The sequence below is a fragment of the Rhododendron vialii genome, chromosome 3a, assembly GCF_030253575.1.
Source record: "Rhododendron vialii isolate Sample 1 chromosome 3a, ASM3025357v1".
Classification (NCBI taxonomy): domain Eukaryota; kingdom Viridiplantae; phylum Streptophyta; class Magnoliopsida; order Ericales; family Ericaceae; genus Rhododendron; species Rhododendron vialii.
Genome location: NC_080559.1, coordinates 31693852 through 31707970, shown reverse-complemented (window position 1 = coordinate 31707970; position 14119 = coordinate 31693852). Strand labels below are relative to the sequence as shown.

Below are 14119 nucleotides of genomic sequence, written 5' to 3'. Positions count from 1 at the left end.
TTTAATCTGATCCGAATCCGTATTTTGGATTACCGGATTCAGATTATCGAATGGACGTTATCGGATTCAGATTATCCGATGTATGTTATCGGATTCAGATTATCCGATGAATGTTATCGGATTCAAATTAACGGATTTAATCCCAATTATATACTATATACGTGTGGGTTGGGCTTGGGTTATTAATTGATTGGTGGACATGGATGAGTTATTGAGTTTGGGTTCTGTTTGCCACCTCTACTTATCAGCCTTACTAGTGTCCGCCACCGCCCTTCTACTCCCCAACACAACTGACGAATCGATCACCCTATTACAATCCTAAAGTCTCACATCGTCTAAGCATGAACTTGGCCTATTGTATATAAGCTCTTGGACATCCTTCCTTATAAGTCGATTTTCAAGAATAAGTTTTATTCATGAGTTTGTATCATACTCTTGCCTCACCCTTGTCTGCCACCCTCTTCCTTTCGGATTGACGTCATTTGCATTGACGGAGTCAGAAAATTCCGACGAGAGAGAGGGCCAAATTCAGAAAGAGAATTTTTCTTAAGACAATTTTTGAAAATTAAATTTGGCTCTTTTCATGATTAAGAGTAAATTTGTCCTATATATTTTAACTATGCATGATGTTCTCTATATTTTCTTCTAAGAATGTCACAAAATAATTAAAAATGCTATGTATGTTTTTGGTGGAACCGGGCCCTCCTCCGATCTCAGAATAATATCAAAATCATTTATTTTCTTTTCTCTTGAAATCACTCTATCTAAAGGAGTTGTTGCTGCCACCCTCTTTCTCTCTACCACAACCGATAATCACCCCGCCTCGCCCTTGTTTGCCACCCTCTTTCTCTCGTTCTGACGCCCCGCGCGACCTGTGTACAAGGCGAGATAACACGAGCATCTTATAATTCTTAAGCCTTTCCTCCACTCTCCTCTATCAATTCACCGGCCGCTAGTCCCATACGCCGCCTGTGGCATACTTCATGCATGCATGTTAATCCGTATTGGACTTGTTTTTTTTTTAATCCGCCGTGTTGGACTTGTTAACCAACGATTAAGGTTACCAAAGTAGAGTTTCAATCTTCAATTGGCCTTGCATTCAAGTCTCATTGGCCATGTTCGTTTCCAAATTTTACTTTGTTTTCCAATCATTACTCTATATATTTCTTCAATCATTATCTCTTGTATCTTGATAAGAAGTGAAAAATGAAAAAAAAACCAATTGTTCCCACGCACAGGTGTTCGATCGGGCTATTGTTGTCTAATGAATTATAGAGGGAAAAAAACATTTAAAAAAAATAGAGGGAAAAAAACTGAAGGGAGGGCGGTAGAAAGTAAAGGATATTTTTGTCTCATTAAACAAGTTTTTCACTTTGCCCAATATTACAATTACTGTCACTATTTTCTATACTAGTGGGATTAGTTGGCTTCATTTATAAAGCCCTAACAAGTGCCTTAACATGTGCCTTAGGGGCACATATTAACAAAACTCTTTCTTCAATTATTAATTTCATTTCTCTCTCTATCTCTCTCCACTCATTACCCATCTCTCCAATTATTATCCCATTTCTCTCTCCATCTACTACCAAAACTAAAACACCTAAAGTTACCAAACAAACATGGCCAATTGTCTTTATTAGTAGTTCCTCATTTCCAATTCTTTTCTGTATCATTATTTACTTCCCTATGTACAAGATATGTTTTGGGTTGTCGCAGTGCTTAATTGACTTACCTCGGCGGGACTTATAACGACTCCAAGGTCGCAGAGTTGATTCCCTGTGACAACGGTTTGGCCTTGGGCCACCTCACCTAGCTCGATCACACAAACGTGTGGAAAGGGTTGGAGATTAGTCTAGTTCATAGGAAGTCGGGACACTAAGAGTTTGCTTCCATCTAATGTCTCAAGTTTGAAACTTCCAAAGTGTTATCAACTCCGTTGGAGCCAGTTCGTACAGAGTTTTGCAGTAAAATTGAGTTCTCAGAATTAGTTGAGGTGCGCTGGCCCAGATAGCCTGAATTGTAAAAAAAAAATGGAGGCGTTCCGCACCATTTAAGCCTAAACTTGTTCATGTGTATATGTGCTCTTAGATGGATAGATTTTTTACTTAGTGTTGAAGAGCTCACGAAGTCGTCCATCTAAAGCTGCGTTCTCTTGAACTTAACATAAACTTAATTTAAATTTAAGAGTTTTGTCTTTATTTAAATTTTTTTCGCATTTGTAGTTTTGCGCCAAACTTTTGTGGGTTATTGATTCGAGGAGAGGAGAGGAGTCGGAAAAGTAAAAAAAAAAAATTACTTTTACACAAATATTTTGAGAAATAATCACTTTTTAGTTTAAAATGTCACCTTTTTTTTTTGTTGCTAAAATGTGGTTATTTATCAAAATAGTTGAGTAAAAGTAAATTTTTTTTTTTCAAATCCTTTCATCGAGACGAATTAATAACCTCCAAAAAAAATTGGCGCAAAAGTAACAAAAGGAAAAAAAATTCAAATAAGGACACAACTTTCAAATTTAAGTTAAATTTACGTTAAATTCAAGAGGACGCAGCCTAAGTTTTGAGAAAAGTCAAAGCACGGTTTAATTTGTTAATCACCTTATGGACTTTCTTTTAAAGTAGGGGGAATATTTCGTAAGCCCTGACATGATCAAGTTCAAGGCAAGATTGACCCAACAAAAAATAGTGAGTAATTGGATGGATCAAGAAATTCATTAATAGTGTTTATGTTCCATGGCCTATGATTCGTTTTCTTAAATTTTTTTTTTTTAGAAACAACAAGAAACTCAAGAGATATCGGTCAGAAGGTTAGTAAGTTAATAGACGTCAAGTTTCAAACTCGAGATCTTGGTAAACCGCGAACAAACACCTACCAAATGGCTCAGCAAGCTTGCAAGTTCTTTCGTTCTATTATTTATTTTGGGAAACTTTTCATGGTGATTTAGTGATTATTTTAATTTTATGCATGATCCTTCAGAAGAAAGATAGATGGTTGTGTCCTCTATAAACAAAGATGTGTTATTAGCTAGGAGCTTATTTGACAGCCTTGGTTTTAGGGCATATATCCACATCGGCCTCAACAAATTTTGGGTTATACTATCCCTCAAAAGTCATCTTTTTTTTCTTTTTTTGCTTTTTTTAAACTTTAGCTACTTATTTTTCTACTCTCACTATACCAGACTCTCTATTGCTTTAGAGTACTGCTATCAATACCAATAGCTTTGAAGGTGTATACATGGAAAATATGGTGTTTAGATCAAGCACCTTATACACATTAGATGCCGTTGATTCCTGCGTCGGCCCCCTCGGTTTTTTTTTATAGAATTTTTGGACGGCTCGGATCGGCCCGTCCGGTGGCTGGAGACGGTCCGGTGCGGCCGGTCGGTACGTTTTCCCTAAAAAGCTGTCGGTACCTATATCATTTTCGATTGCTTTAATTTAGAAATATTTCATTTTCTTGTTTCTATCTCTTTTCTCCCTCTTCTGAATCTTCTTCTTGGCGGTGGGTGAATTCTTCAGCGCATGCAGGCTAGCCCGCCGGTGGATGTTTTTGCAAGCTGGCTAATTCCCTCTTGTGAATTCTTGATGGTGATTTAAGGCCTTTATCCTGAATATATTATTATAATTTCTTGGGGGCTAGCTAGGTTTTGAAGACTTGATATTCACTTCAGTAATCCAGAAAAATCAGAAAGGATTGAATGGAAAAGATCGATTTAAGGCTTCTTTTATCCAGATTTTTCTAGGCTTTTGTATAGTTTAATTGACGTATATTTTGCTAGCTGGACCTACTCTCGGCTAGAATCTCTCTTTCATGTGGGCCCCGCTGTATGTTCCTTTTTCATTTTGAGGTTTCTTGTTGCATTCTTTTACCCAAAATAATTCACCTTCTACCATTATTTATAGCTGCAACGTCACAGCACACCTTATCGACAAATTGCTTGATATTTAATTCATTTCACGACTCTACATATGTAGGAGGTCAAATGTAAAATGAATGGTCGGAATTTACCAAAATGGGTCTGGCAAGGGCTCTTTCGGAGTGAATAATTTTGGTGAATAGTCTTATAAATACCACAATCTATCTATATTATAAAATAGAGCAGTTTCTGTCTACTCATATAAACCCAACACCATCAACAACTGTCGAATCATATTTTGAATAGTTTATATCCGTCCGTTCGAGAGTATACTTTTTAATATAAACCTCCTAATCTTATGACTGGTAAATTCTCTCAATTGATTAGTTTTAAGTTTTTTCCTTAAAAATCTTTTATAGTTTAACTCAAATCAATTATTGATTTTCCTCTAAAGTTGATTTCTGTATATTCAATTCAATATTTTTTAGCTACATGTGAAAATCAACCTAAAAGAAAACAATTTAAAAGCAAATATTGAATTGAATATAAGGAAATCAACTTTAGAGGGAAATCAATTAATAAGTTGATTTAAATTCAAAAAGATAATCAAGCCTTTTGAGGAAAAAACTTAAAAGCAATCAATTGAAAGAATTTATCAGTCATAAAGTTAGGAGATTTATATGATGAATATTATAAAATAGAGTAGTTTTTGTCTACTCATATAAATCCAACCCCATCAACAACTGTCGTATCAAATTTTGAATAGTTTATATCCGTCCGTTCGAGAGTATACTTCCTAATATAAACCTTCTAATCTTATGACTAGTAAATTCTCTCAATTGATTAGTTTAAAGTTTTTTCCTTAAAAGGCTTGATTATCTTTTATAGTTTAACTCAAATCAATTATTGATTTTCCTCTAAAGTTGATTTTCGTACATTCAATTCATTATTTTTTAGCTACATGTGGAAATCAACCTAAAAGAAAACAATTTAAAAGCAAATATTGAATTGAATATAAGGAAATCAACTTTAGAGGGAAATCAATTAATGAGTTGATTCAAATTCAAAAAGATAATCAAGCCTTTTGAGGAAAAAACTTAAAAGTAATCAATTGAAAGAATTTATCAGTCATAAGGTTAGGAGATTTATATTATGAAGTATATTCTCGAATGGATAGATATAATCCCTTGAAAATTCGATCCAACGGTTGTAGAGGGTGTTGGGTTTCTAAATTAGAAAATAGCGATGAGAGATCAAAAACAAAAAAAAATTGAGATCAAAAACTTTTTGTGTTCAAAACGCATTGTTTCGTGTCTTTAAATACGGGCAATCCTTGGTAATATAAAAGGATAAAAGAGTTTTGTATGTAACCCACTAATTAACCATATCTATTTGCCTCAGAGAGAGAGAGAGAGAGAGATATGGAGACCTGGTTCATCATCATCATCTCCCTGTGCATCTCAGCTCTCATCAAACCCATCTTCAACCTAGTCTTCCCTCCTCCCACTTCCAACCACAAGGTCAAGAAGAAGAACCTCCCCCCCGGACCCACCACCATCCCACTTATCGGCAACTTCATATTCCTCCGGAGAAATTTTTCCGAATTCGAATCCGCCATCCGTTCCTTCCGCGCCAAACACGGCCCCATCATCACCCTCCGGGTTGGTTCCCGCCCGGCCATCTTCATCGGAACCCCTGCCATGGCCCACCAAGCCCTCGTCCAGAACGGCGCCGTCTTCTCCGACCGGCCCGAGGCCCTCGCCACGGTAAAAGTCATCAGCAGCAACCAGCACAGCATCAACTCGGCCGGGTACGGCCCCACGTGGCGTCTCCTCCGCCGCAACCTGACGTCGGAGATCCTCCACCCCTCCCGCGTCAAGTCCTACTCCGCCGCCCGCCAGTGGGTTTTGGAAATCTTGTTCGAACGCCTCGTCGGGTCGCAGTCGGCGGCTGAGGGGTTTCGGCTGGTGGATCATTTCCAGTACGCCATGTTTTGCCTTTTGGTGTTGATGTGTTTTGGGGACAAGTTGGATGAGAAGCAAATCAGGGACGTTGAGAGGGTTCAGCGCCAGATGCTAGTGAATTCTAGTCGGTTCGACATTCTCAACGTTTGGCCCATGCTAGGTACGTATGTCGTATGTGTACGTATGTCCTATGTGTTCTCTAAACGAACCGAATATTCTCTACTCTCTAGCAATTATCCTGGACAGTCATCGGACTTATCTCTCTACTCTCTAGTAATTATCTATCCCGGACAGTCATCGGACCTATCTCTCTACTCTCTAGTAATTATCCCGGACAGTTGCCTAACTTCTTATTAGTGTGCTTTACATAAAATTTCATTATCAGTACAAGTCACCCTTCTCTAGATATTAGAGCTGAGTTAACACCCCAATGGCTTTAAAATCAGTCAGACAAGGCCCTAAATTGCCTTTTTATTTGTGAAGTTCACTGCCCTTCAATGTCCTTCTATTGCACGTTGGTTGATTATTGCACGTTGGTTGATTATGCATGGCACGCTTCGAGAATAACATTGCATCCGAATGAACACGATTGGGTTGTCATTATGTGGGATATATTCGTCCAGAAAAAAACGTGCTTACATGCATGCGTAAATAGTTTACCTCTGTCCATCGCGTTGGGATTCCGAAAAATTGGACCATGAAAATGGGAATAAATGCCCCATTTACCTCTGAATCGCAATTCCCCCAAACTCCTTAAATGCTCATAATTAACCTTGGTCTCTTGAGGACCACAATTAAGGTCTCGTTCGGTTAAATAAGCTAATTGACTTATTTTTTTGTTCCTATTCAATTTTTTTTTCATATTTGTTAATTTTTTAGAAATTATTGCATCGTCATAATGAGAGGAATCTAAAAAGTAAAAAATTACAATCGAAATTCAATTTTTTTTGAATAAAGATGAAAAAATTAACTTATTTTCAAAAAAATATAGGTTTCAATCGTAATTTTGCTCCAAAATGATTGTACTGCATTGACCTGGCAAGACTATCTAGTAAAAACAGTAAAGATGAGATCAGCCATGCTAGGGGTTCCAATTATTTTCCACTACCCCAGATTGTGATATCTATGGGGTCCAATTCAAAGGATCGTTACTGTAAAAGACTCTCTTTGAAGAAAATAGATACACTCGTGAATTGGCCACATATCTGGTTTTTTTTTTGGGTGTTTTGCTTTTGGAAGCGAGGATAGAGAAGGAAAGTAAAAACATTTAATCAGCCATGTTAAACTATAGGGTGTTAATACACATTTCATAGTATAGAAGACCTTATTGTTTTACTATATATGTCAACACACTATTTGGGCTGCTGCTTTTTTTTTTCCAGGTAAGATAGTGTTTCACAATCGTTGGAAGGAACTCTTACAGCTACGTCAAAGTCAAGAAGATGTCTTAATCCCTCTTATCAGATCCCGAAGGGAAGTTGTTAAACGACGACAACAGGGGAAAACGGAATCTGACAAAGAGAGTGTGGTGGCATATGTGGACACCTTGTTGGATCTGGAGCTTCCGGACGAAAAGAGAAAGCTCGACGAGAAGGAGATGGTGACCCTTTGCAGTGAGTTCCTCGACGCAGGCACCGATACAACCTTCACCGCATTGCAATGGATCATGGCCAATTTGGTCAAGTACCCTCATGTTCAAACCAAGGTGTACGAAGAAATCCATGGCATTGTGGGCCCATCGCCCCAACTCGGAGAGAAGAACAAGAACATGGTAATGATTAAGGAGGAGGATTTACAGAGAATGCCGTACTTAAAATCTGTGGTTTTGGAAGGTCTTAGGCGTCACCCACCCGGGCACCTAGTCTTGCCCCACGCGGTGACCAAGGACGTAGAATTTGAGGGCTACTTGGTGCCCAAGGGTGCCATCGTCAACTTCATGGTGGCGGACATCGGATGGGACCCAAATGTGTGGGATGAACCTATGGAGTTCAAGCCTGAGAGGTTCTTTACTAATACTATTAGCGGCGGCAATGGGGTACCGGATTTGTTCGATATAACAGGAAGCAAGGAGATCAAAATGATGCCGTTTGGTGTAGGAAGGAGAATTTGTCCAGCAGCTGGGATGGCTATACTTCACTTGGAGTTTTTCATTGCGAATTTGGTTTGGTATTTTGAATGGACCGCTGTGGAAGGTGACACTGTTGATCTATCGGAGAAGCAGGAGTTTACTATCGTGATGAAATATCCACTGCGGGCCCACATCTCCCCTAGAGGGTTGTCCGCGACTCAGTAAAAATGTGTTATTAACAAATGGCTCAGCTTGCAAGTCTTCTTTAGTTTTCTTATTTATTTTGGGAAACTATTCATGGTGATTATTTTAATTTTATGCATTGATCCTTCGGAAGAAAGATAGATGGTCGTGTCCTCTATAAACAAAGATGTGTTATTAGCTAGGGAGCTTGTTAGCCTTGGTTTTAGAGCATTCGCATCAGCCTCAATAAATTTTTGGTTAAATTATCCCTCAAAAGTCATCTCTCTTTTTTTTTCCTTTTTTTTTTTTTTTTTTATAACTTTAGCTACTTATTTTTCTACTCTCACTATACCAGACTCTCTATTGCTTTAATATAGAAATATTTCATTTTCTTGTTTCTATCTCTTTTCTCCCTCTTATGAATCTTCTTCTTCGCGGTGGGTGAATTCTTCAGCGCAGGCTGGCCCGCCAGTGGATGTTTTTGCAAGCTAATTCCCTCTTGTGAATTCTTGATGGTGATTTAAGGCTTTTATCCTGAATATACTGTATATTATAATTTCTTGGGCTAGGTTTTGAAGACTTGTTCACTTCAGTAAGCCAGAAAAATCAGATACGATGAATGGACAAGACCGATTTAAGGCTTTTATCAAGATTTTTCTAGGCTTTTGTATGGTTTCGTTTTTCAAATAATTGATGTATATTTTGCTAGCTGGACCTACTCTCAGCTAGAATCTCTCTTTCACGTGGGCCTCGTTGTACGTTTCCTGGATGACTATCAAAACAAACAAATCCAATGGGATCGTTTCCTTTTCATTTGTGTTTGGAAAGGTCCATAGGCGCGACCGTTGACCGTCTGACTATTCAATGGGCATGCGACACATATACTCAATTTTGCGGGGTTGACGGTTTGATCGACGAACCCTAGCTCACTACGTGGCGCCTCAGTATCGCGACACGTGGCCCCTTGCATAGATCCACGCGCTACCCATCGCTCCGCAGCACCCATATGAAGGTCGCGAGCCCAAATTTCTCCTTTAAGGGGAGAACTATATTTATTCAGGTGGATGTTTGGCGCGGTTCTAATCTAAAGGAAACAATAACGCGGTTTAACCAAGATGCACAAAGAACTTGCCTAGACTCATATGTCTGCTCCGGCCTTTAGGCAGGACCCGAGGGGCCCCTTGAGACTTGGCAGCAGTATTGGCGCGACCGAATAGGTCACGATATTGCTCTACGGGAATGAAGGGAATCTAGTGGCTTGGTGGCTATAAAAGAAGAAGAGGATCTCCACGAATAAGAGAATACGCTTACCGTCATACTCGCGATCATCACGAGAGTAGCGACACCTCGGCGGTCAGGGGATACAGAAGGGACACGTATCATTTTATCAGCGCGTCACTTGGTGCCCGAGCATTAGCTTGTGTGATCTATAAATATGAAAGTATCTTCATTGAATCCCAGAGAGATTGAGCACATTGTGAACATTCCCTAGAGAGAGAAAGTTGGTGAGCACTGATTTTAAAAGAGGTCTTATCCTTTGTCAGGAGCTCTATTATCTTTCCTCCTTAGAATTTCTCGGTTAGAGTCTCCACTGCCTAATCCCTCTTTATTCACCCGTGCTCTCTTCATCACCCTTCTAGATCATTCCTTTCATCCTTTTCCATTGACTATTCCAACCTCTCCGAAACATCTATTCTCTAAGGGTATTTGTCCTTTCAAAAATCGGACCTATCATACAATTTGGAGTTTTCTTATTGCATTCTTTTATCCCAAAATAATTCACTTTCTACCATTAATTATAGCCGGTCACGTCTCATTACGCCTTATTGACAAATTGCTTGATATTTAATTCATTCGCGACTCTACATATGTAAAATGAACGGTCGAAATTTATCAAAATGGGTCTGGCAAGGGCCCTTTCGGAGTGAATAATTTTGGTGAATAGTCTTTATAAATACCACAATGATTAAAACATAACAGGATATACTTTAAAAAGAGTTTTGTATGTAACCCACCAACCATATCTATTTGCCAGAGAGAAAGAGAGATATGGAGACCTGGTTCATCATCATCATCTCCCTGTGCATCTCAGCTCTCATCAAACCCATCTTCAACTTAGTCTTCCCTCCTCCCACTTCCAACCACAAGGTCAAGAAGAAGAACCTCCCTCCTGGACCCACCACCATCCCACTTATCGGAAACTTCATATTCCTCCGGAGAAATTTCTCCGAATTCGAATCCGCCATCCGTTCCTTCCGGGCCAAACACGGCCCCATCATCACCCTCCGTGTCGGTTCCCGCCCGGCCATCTTCATCGGCACCCCTGCCCTGGCCCACCAAGCCCTCGTCCAGAACGGCGCCGTCTTCTCCGACCGGCCCAGGGCCCTCGCCACGGGAAAAGTCATCAGCAGCAACCAGCACAGCATCAGCTCGGCCGGGTACGGCCCCACGTGGCGTCTCCTCCGCCGCAACCTGATGTCGGAGATTCTCCACCCCTCCCGCGTCAAGTCCTACTCCGCCGCCCGCCAGTGGGTTTTGGAAATCTTGTTCGAACGCCTCGTCGGGTCGCGGTCGGCGGCGGAGGGGGTTCAGCTGGTGGATCATTTCCAGTACGCCATGTTTTGCCTTTTGGTGTTGATGTGTTTTGGGGACAAGTTGGGTGAGAAGCAAATCAGGGACGTTGAGAGGGTTCAGCGCCAGATGCTAGTGAATTTTAGTCGGTTCGACATTCTCAACATTTGGCCCATGCTAGGTACTCTCTAGTAATTATCCCGACAGCAGCGAGCTAAGATTATGACCATCGAAGCCGGCTTAACAGGCATATTTTTTATCAGAACATATATAACATATATATACTTATCATATCATAAGAGTTTTATGTTTTTCAGTATATCATATTTCTACATTTAAATGACTCTAGCCTATTGACGTTAAAGTATACTAATTATTATATTTTTTCTTTAAGCTATTTCATCCGTTATGTGCTCAGGAGTCGGGGCACATAGCTCCGCCCTTGCCGGACAATTACCGGACTTATCTCTCTCCTTTCCCGTAACTATACCGGACAGTTGCCGGACTTCTCACTAGCGTGCTTTACATAAAAATTCATTATCAGTACGAGTCACCCTTCTCTAAATATTAATTAGAGCTGAAGTTAACACCGCAATGGCTTTAAAATCAGTCAGACAAAGCCCTAAATTGCTTTTTTATTTGTGAAGTTCACTGTCCTTCAATGTTCTTCTAATGCACAATATTGCACAGGGTGATCATTATATATGGCACGCTTTGACAATTACATTGCACCCAAATGAGGATGACTGGATTGTCATAATGAGGGGTATATTTGTCCGCAAAACATGTTCTTACATGTATGCGTAAATAATTTTCAATTCCTCCGTCCATCACATTAGGATTAATCCGAAAAATTGGAACATGAAAATGGGAGTAAATGCCCCATTTACCACTGAATCGCAATTCCCCCAAGAAAATACTGCTTAAATGCTCATAACCTTGGTCTCTTGAGGACCACAATTAACCTGGTAAGACTCTCTCGTAAGAAAATGTAGGGTTGGCCTGATCTGTTGCCTTCCTAACTAGGCCTAGCTAATTTCCTCTAGAATGATTGTACTGCAATTGACCTGGTAAGACTCACTAGTAAAAACAGTAGAGATCGATAGATCAGCCATGCTAGGGGTTCCAATTATTTTCCACTACCCCAAATTGTGATATCTATGTGGTCCAATTCAAAGGATCCTTAGTGTAAAAGAAGACTAGTCTCTTCGAAGAAATTAAGTAGATACTCGTGAATTGGCCACATATTTGGATTTTTTTGTGTTTTGTAGATCAGCCATGTTAGTACTATAGAGTGTCGATACACATTAATTTCATACAGTATTTCAGTACGTTTGGACTTGATGGTTTTAATTTACATATGTCAACACACTATTCAAGCTACTGCTTTTTTTCAGGTAAGATAGTGTTTCATAATCGTTGGAAGGAACTCTTACAGCTACGTCAGAGTCAAGAAGATGTCTTAATCCCTCTTATCAGATCCCGAAGGGAAGTTGTTAAACGACGACAACAGGAGAAAACGGAATCTTACAAAGAGAGTGTGGTGGCATATGTGGACACCTTGTTGGATCTGGAGCTTCCGGATGAAAAGAGAAAGCTCAACGAGAAGGAGATGGTGAGCCTTTGTGGCGAGTTCCTCGATGGAGGCACCGATACAACCTCCACCGCATTGCAATGGATCATGGCCAATTTGGTCAAGTACCCTCATGTTCAAACCAAGGTGTACGAAGAAATCCATGGCATTGTGGGCCCATCGCCGCAACTCAGAGAGAAGAATGAGAACATGGTAATGATTAAGGAGGAGGATTTACAGAGAATGCCGTACTTAAAATCTGTGGTTTTGGAAGGTCTTAGGCGCCACCCACCGGGGCACTTTGTCTTGCCCCACACGGTGACCAATGACGTAGAATTGGATGGTTACCTGGTGCCCAAGGGTGCGATGATCAACTTCATGGTGGCGGACATCGGGTTGGACCCAAAGGTGTGGGATGAACCTATGGAGTTCAAGCCTGAGAGGTTCTTTACTAATACTATTAGCGGTGGCGATGGGGCACCAGATTTGTTCGATATAACAGGAAGAAGGGAGATCAAAATGATGCCGTTTGGGGCAGGAAGGAGAATTTGTCCAGCAGCTGGGATGGCTATGCTTCACTTGGAGTTTTTTCTAGCGAATTTGGTTTGGTATTTTGAATGGACCGCTGTGGAAAGAGATACCGTTGATCTATCGGAGAAGCAGGAGTTCACTGTCATGATGAAATATCCACTGCGGGCCCACATCTCCCCTAGATGGTTGTCTCAAACTCTGTAAAAATGATTATTGGGTATCTAACTATAATAGTGTGCAAATAGATCATTAATGTACGTTGAAATTGGAATGTTGCTAGATATGTTTGAATTGAAGGCAAAGTCAAGCATTCAGGATTGGGCATTTTAGCAGTACTAGATTGCGGACGCTCTGTTATCCTGCTATTTTGTCTTGACGATCCAGTGTATCCATGTATGTGTATATGCTTTCATGTGTAATATTGTCAGAAGGTGATACTGTTGATCTATCGGAGAAGCAGGAATTTATTATCGTGATGAAATATCCACTGCAGGCCTACATCCTCGCTCTTTTTTCCAGAAGTGTTTATTTTTTCTGCATTGCTTCCATTGAGCTTGTGCCTTTCCCTGTTCTATGCTGGTTTTGCGCCTCTACTTCATATTTTGAATTACCCGAGATTGGCTATATCACTTGTAAGTCGTCTCCTGACGTGATCTTATCGCTAGCAGCACGGAATAAAATCTTAGGACACTAAAAAAATAAATTAAACAAACAAAATGAGACGAAAAGAATCGGTTATAAGCTTGGTCAGTCTACAAATAATAGAATTAACAATACCACATGAAGACATGAAGCGCCATGTAAAAAAATGAATAACGTACTAAAGCTCTGTTCACACTTCATGTATTCATTTGATAAAAAATTTATGACAAAGTTGAAACTAATAATTTAACCTGTCTACTATTCGTATTTGATCCGTTCATATTCAACTCATAACTTATTTTAACCTGTTCAAACCCGCCCATTTGCCACCTTATATATAAGTAATACAAAATATCTGCAAAATATATCTTTTGGGGAAAAAACTACTGTACTACTACTAGATACTCCTTCCGTTCCGATTTATTTGTTCATTTTCACTATTTGGGACTTCCTACAAAATTGTATATATACTTCAATTTATAATATTTTTTACATGTAATATAGATCTTGGTTGATATAGTATCTTAATTAGATCTAATATAAGATGTTTTCGAAATTATGTAAATAAAACATTACAAATTATGAGATATAAACAATTTTTTAAAAGACGCGTACGTCAAAATTGGACAAACAAATTGAGATGGAAGGAGTTCTAGAAGTTTTTTTTTTTTTTTTTTTGACAAGTAGGGAGTACTAGAAGTTTAAGACACGACTTTCTTGCATATTGTTATTCC

At 39.5% G+C, this 14119-nt stretch overlaps 2 protein-coding genes across 2 annotated transcripts; both read left to right on the top strand.

Annotated features, from left to right (window-relative positions):
* The first annotated feature begins 5217 nt into the window (after window positions 1-5217).
* Window positions 5218-8344, top strand: LOC131319989 (cytochrome P450 89A2-like). Its single transcript, XM_058350497.1, has 2 exons — window positions 5218-5977; window positions 7200-8344. Exons 1-2 carry the CDS (start codon window positions 5275-5277, stop codon window positions 8108-8110), a joined length of 1614 nt encoding a protein of 537 aa, XP_058206480.1. The 5' UTR covers window positions 5218-5274; the 3' UTR covers window positions 8111-8344.
* A 1692-nt stretch (window positions 8345-10036) lies between these two features.
* On the top strand, window positions 10037-13224 carry LOC131319990 (cytochrome P450 89A2-like). Its single transcript, XM_058350498.1, has 2 exons — window positions 10037-10820; window positions 12037-13224. The coding sequence occupies exons 1-2, from the start codon at window positions 10118-10120 to the stop codon at window positions 12945-12947; spliced, it is 1614 nt and encodes a 537-aa protein (XP_058206481.1). The 5' UTR covers window positions 10037-10117; the 3' UTR covers window positions 12948-13224.
* The last annotated feature ends 895 nt before the right edge of the window (window positions 13225-14119 follow it).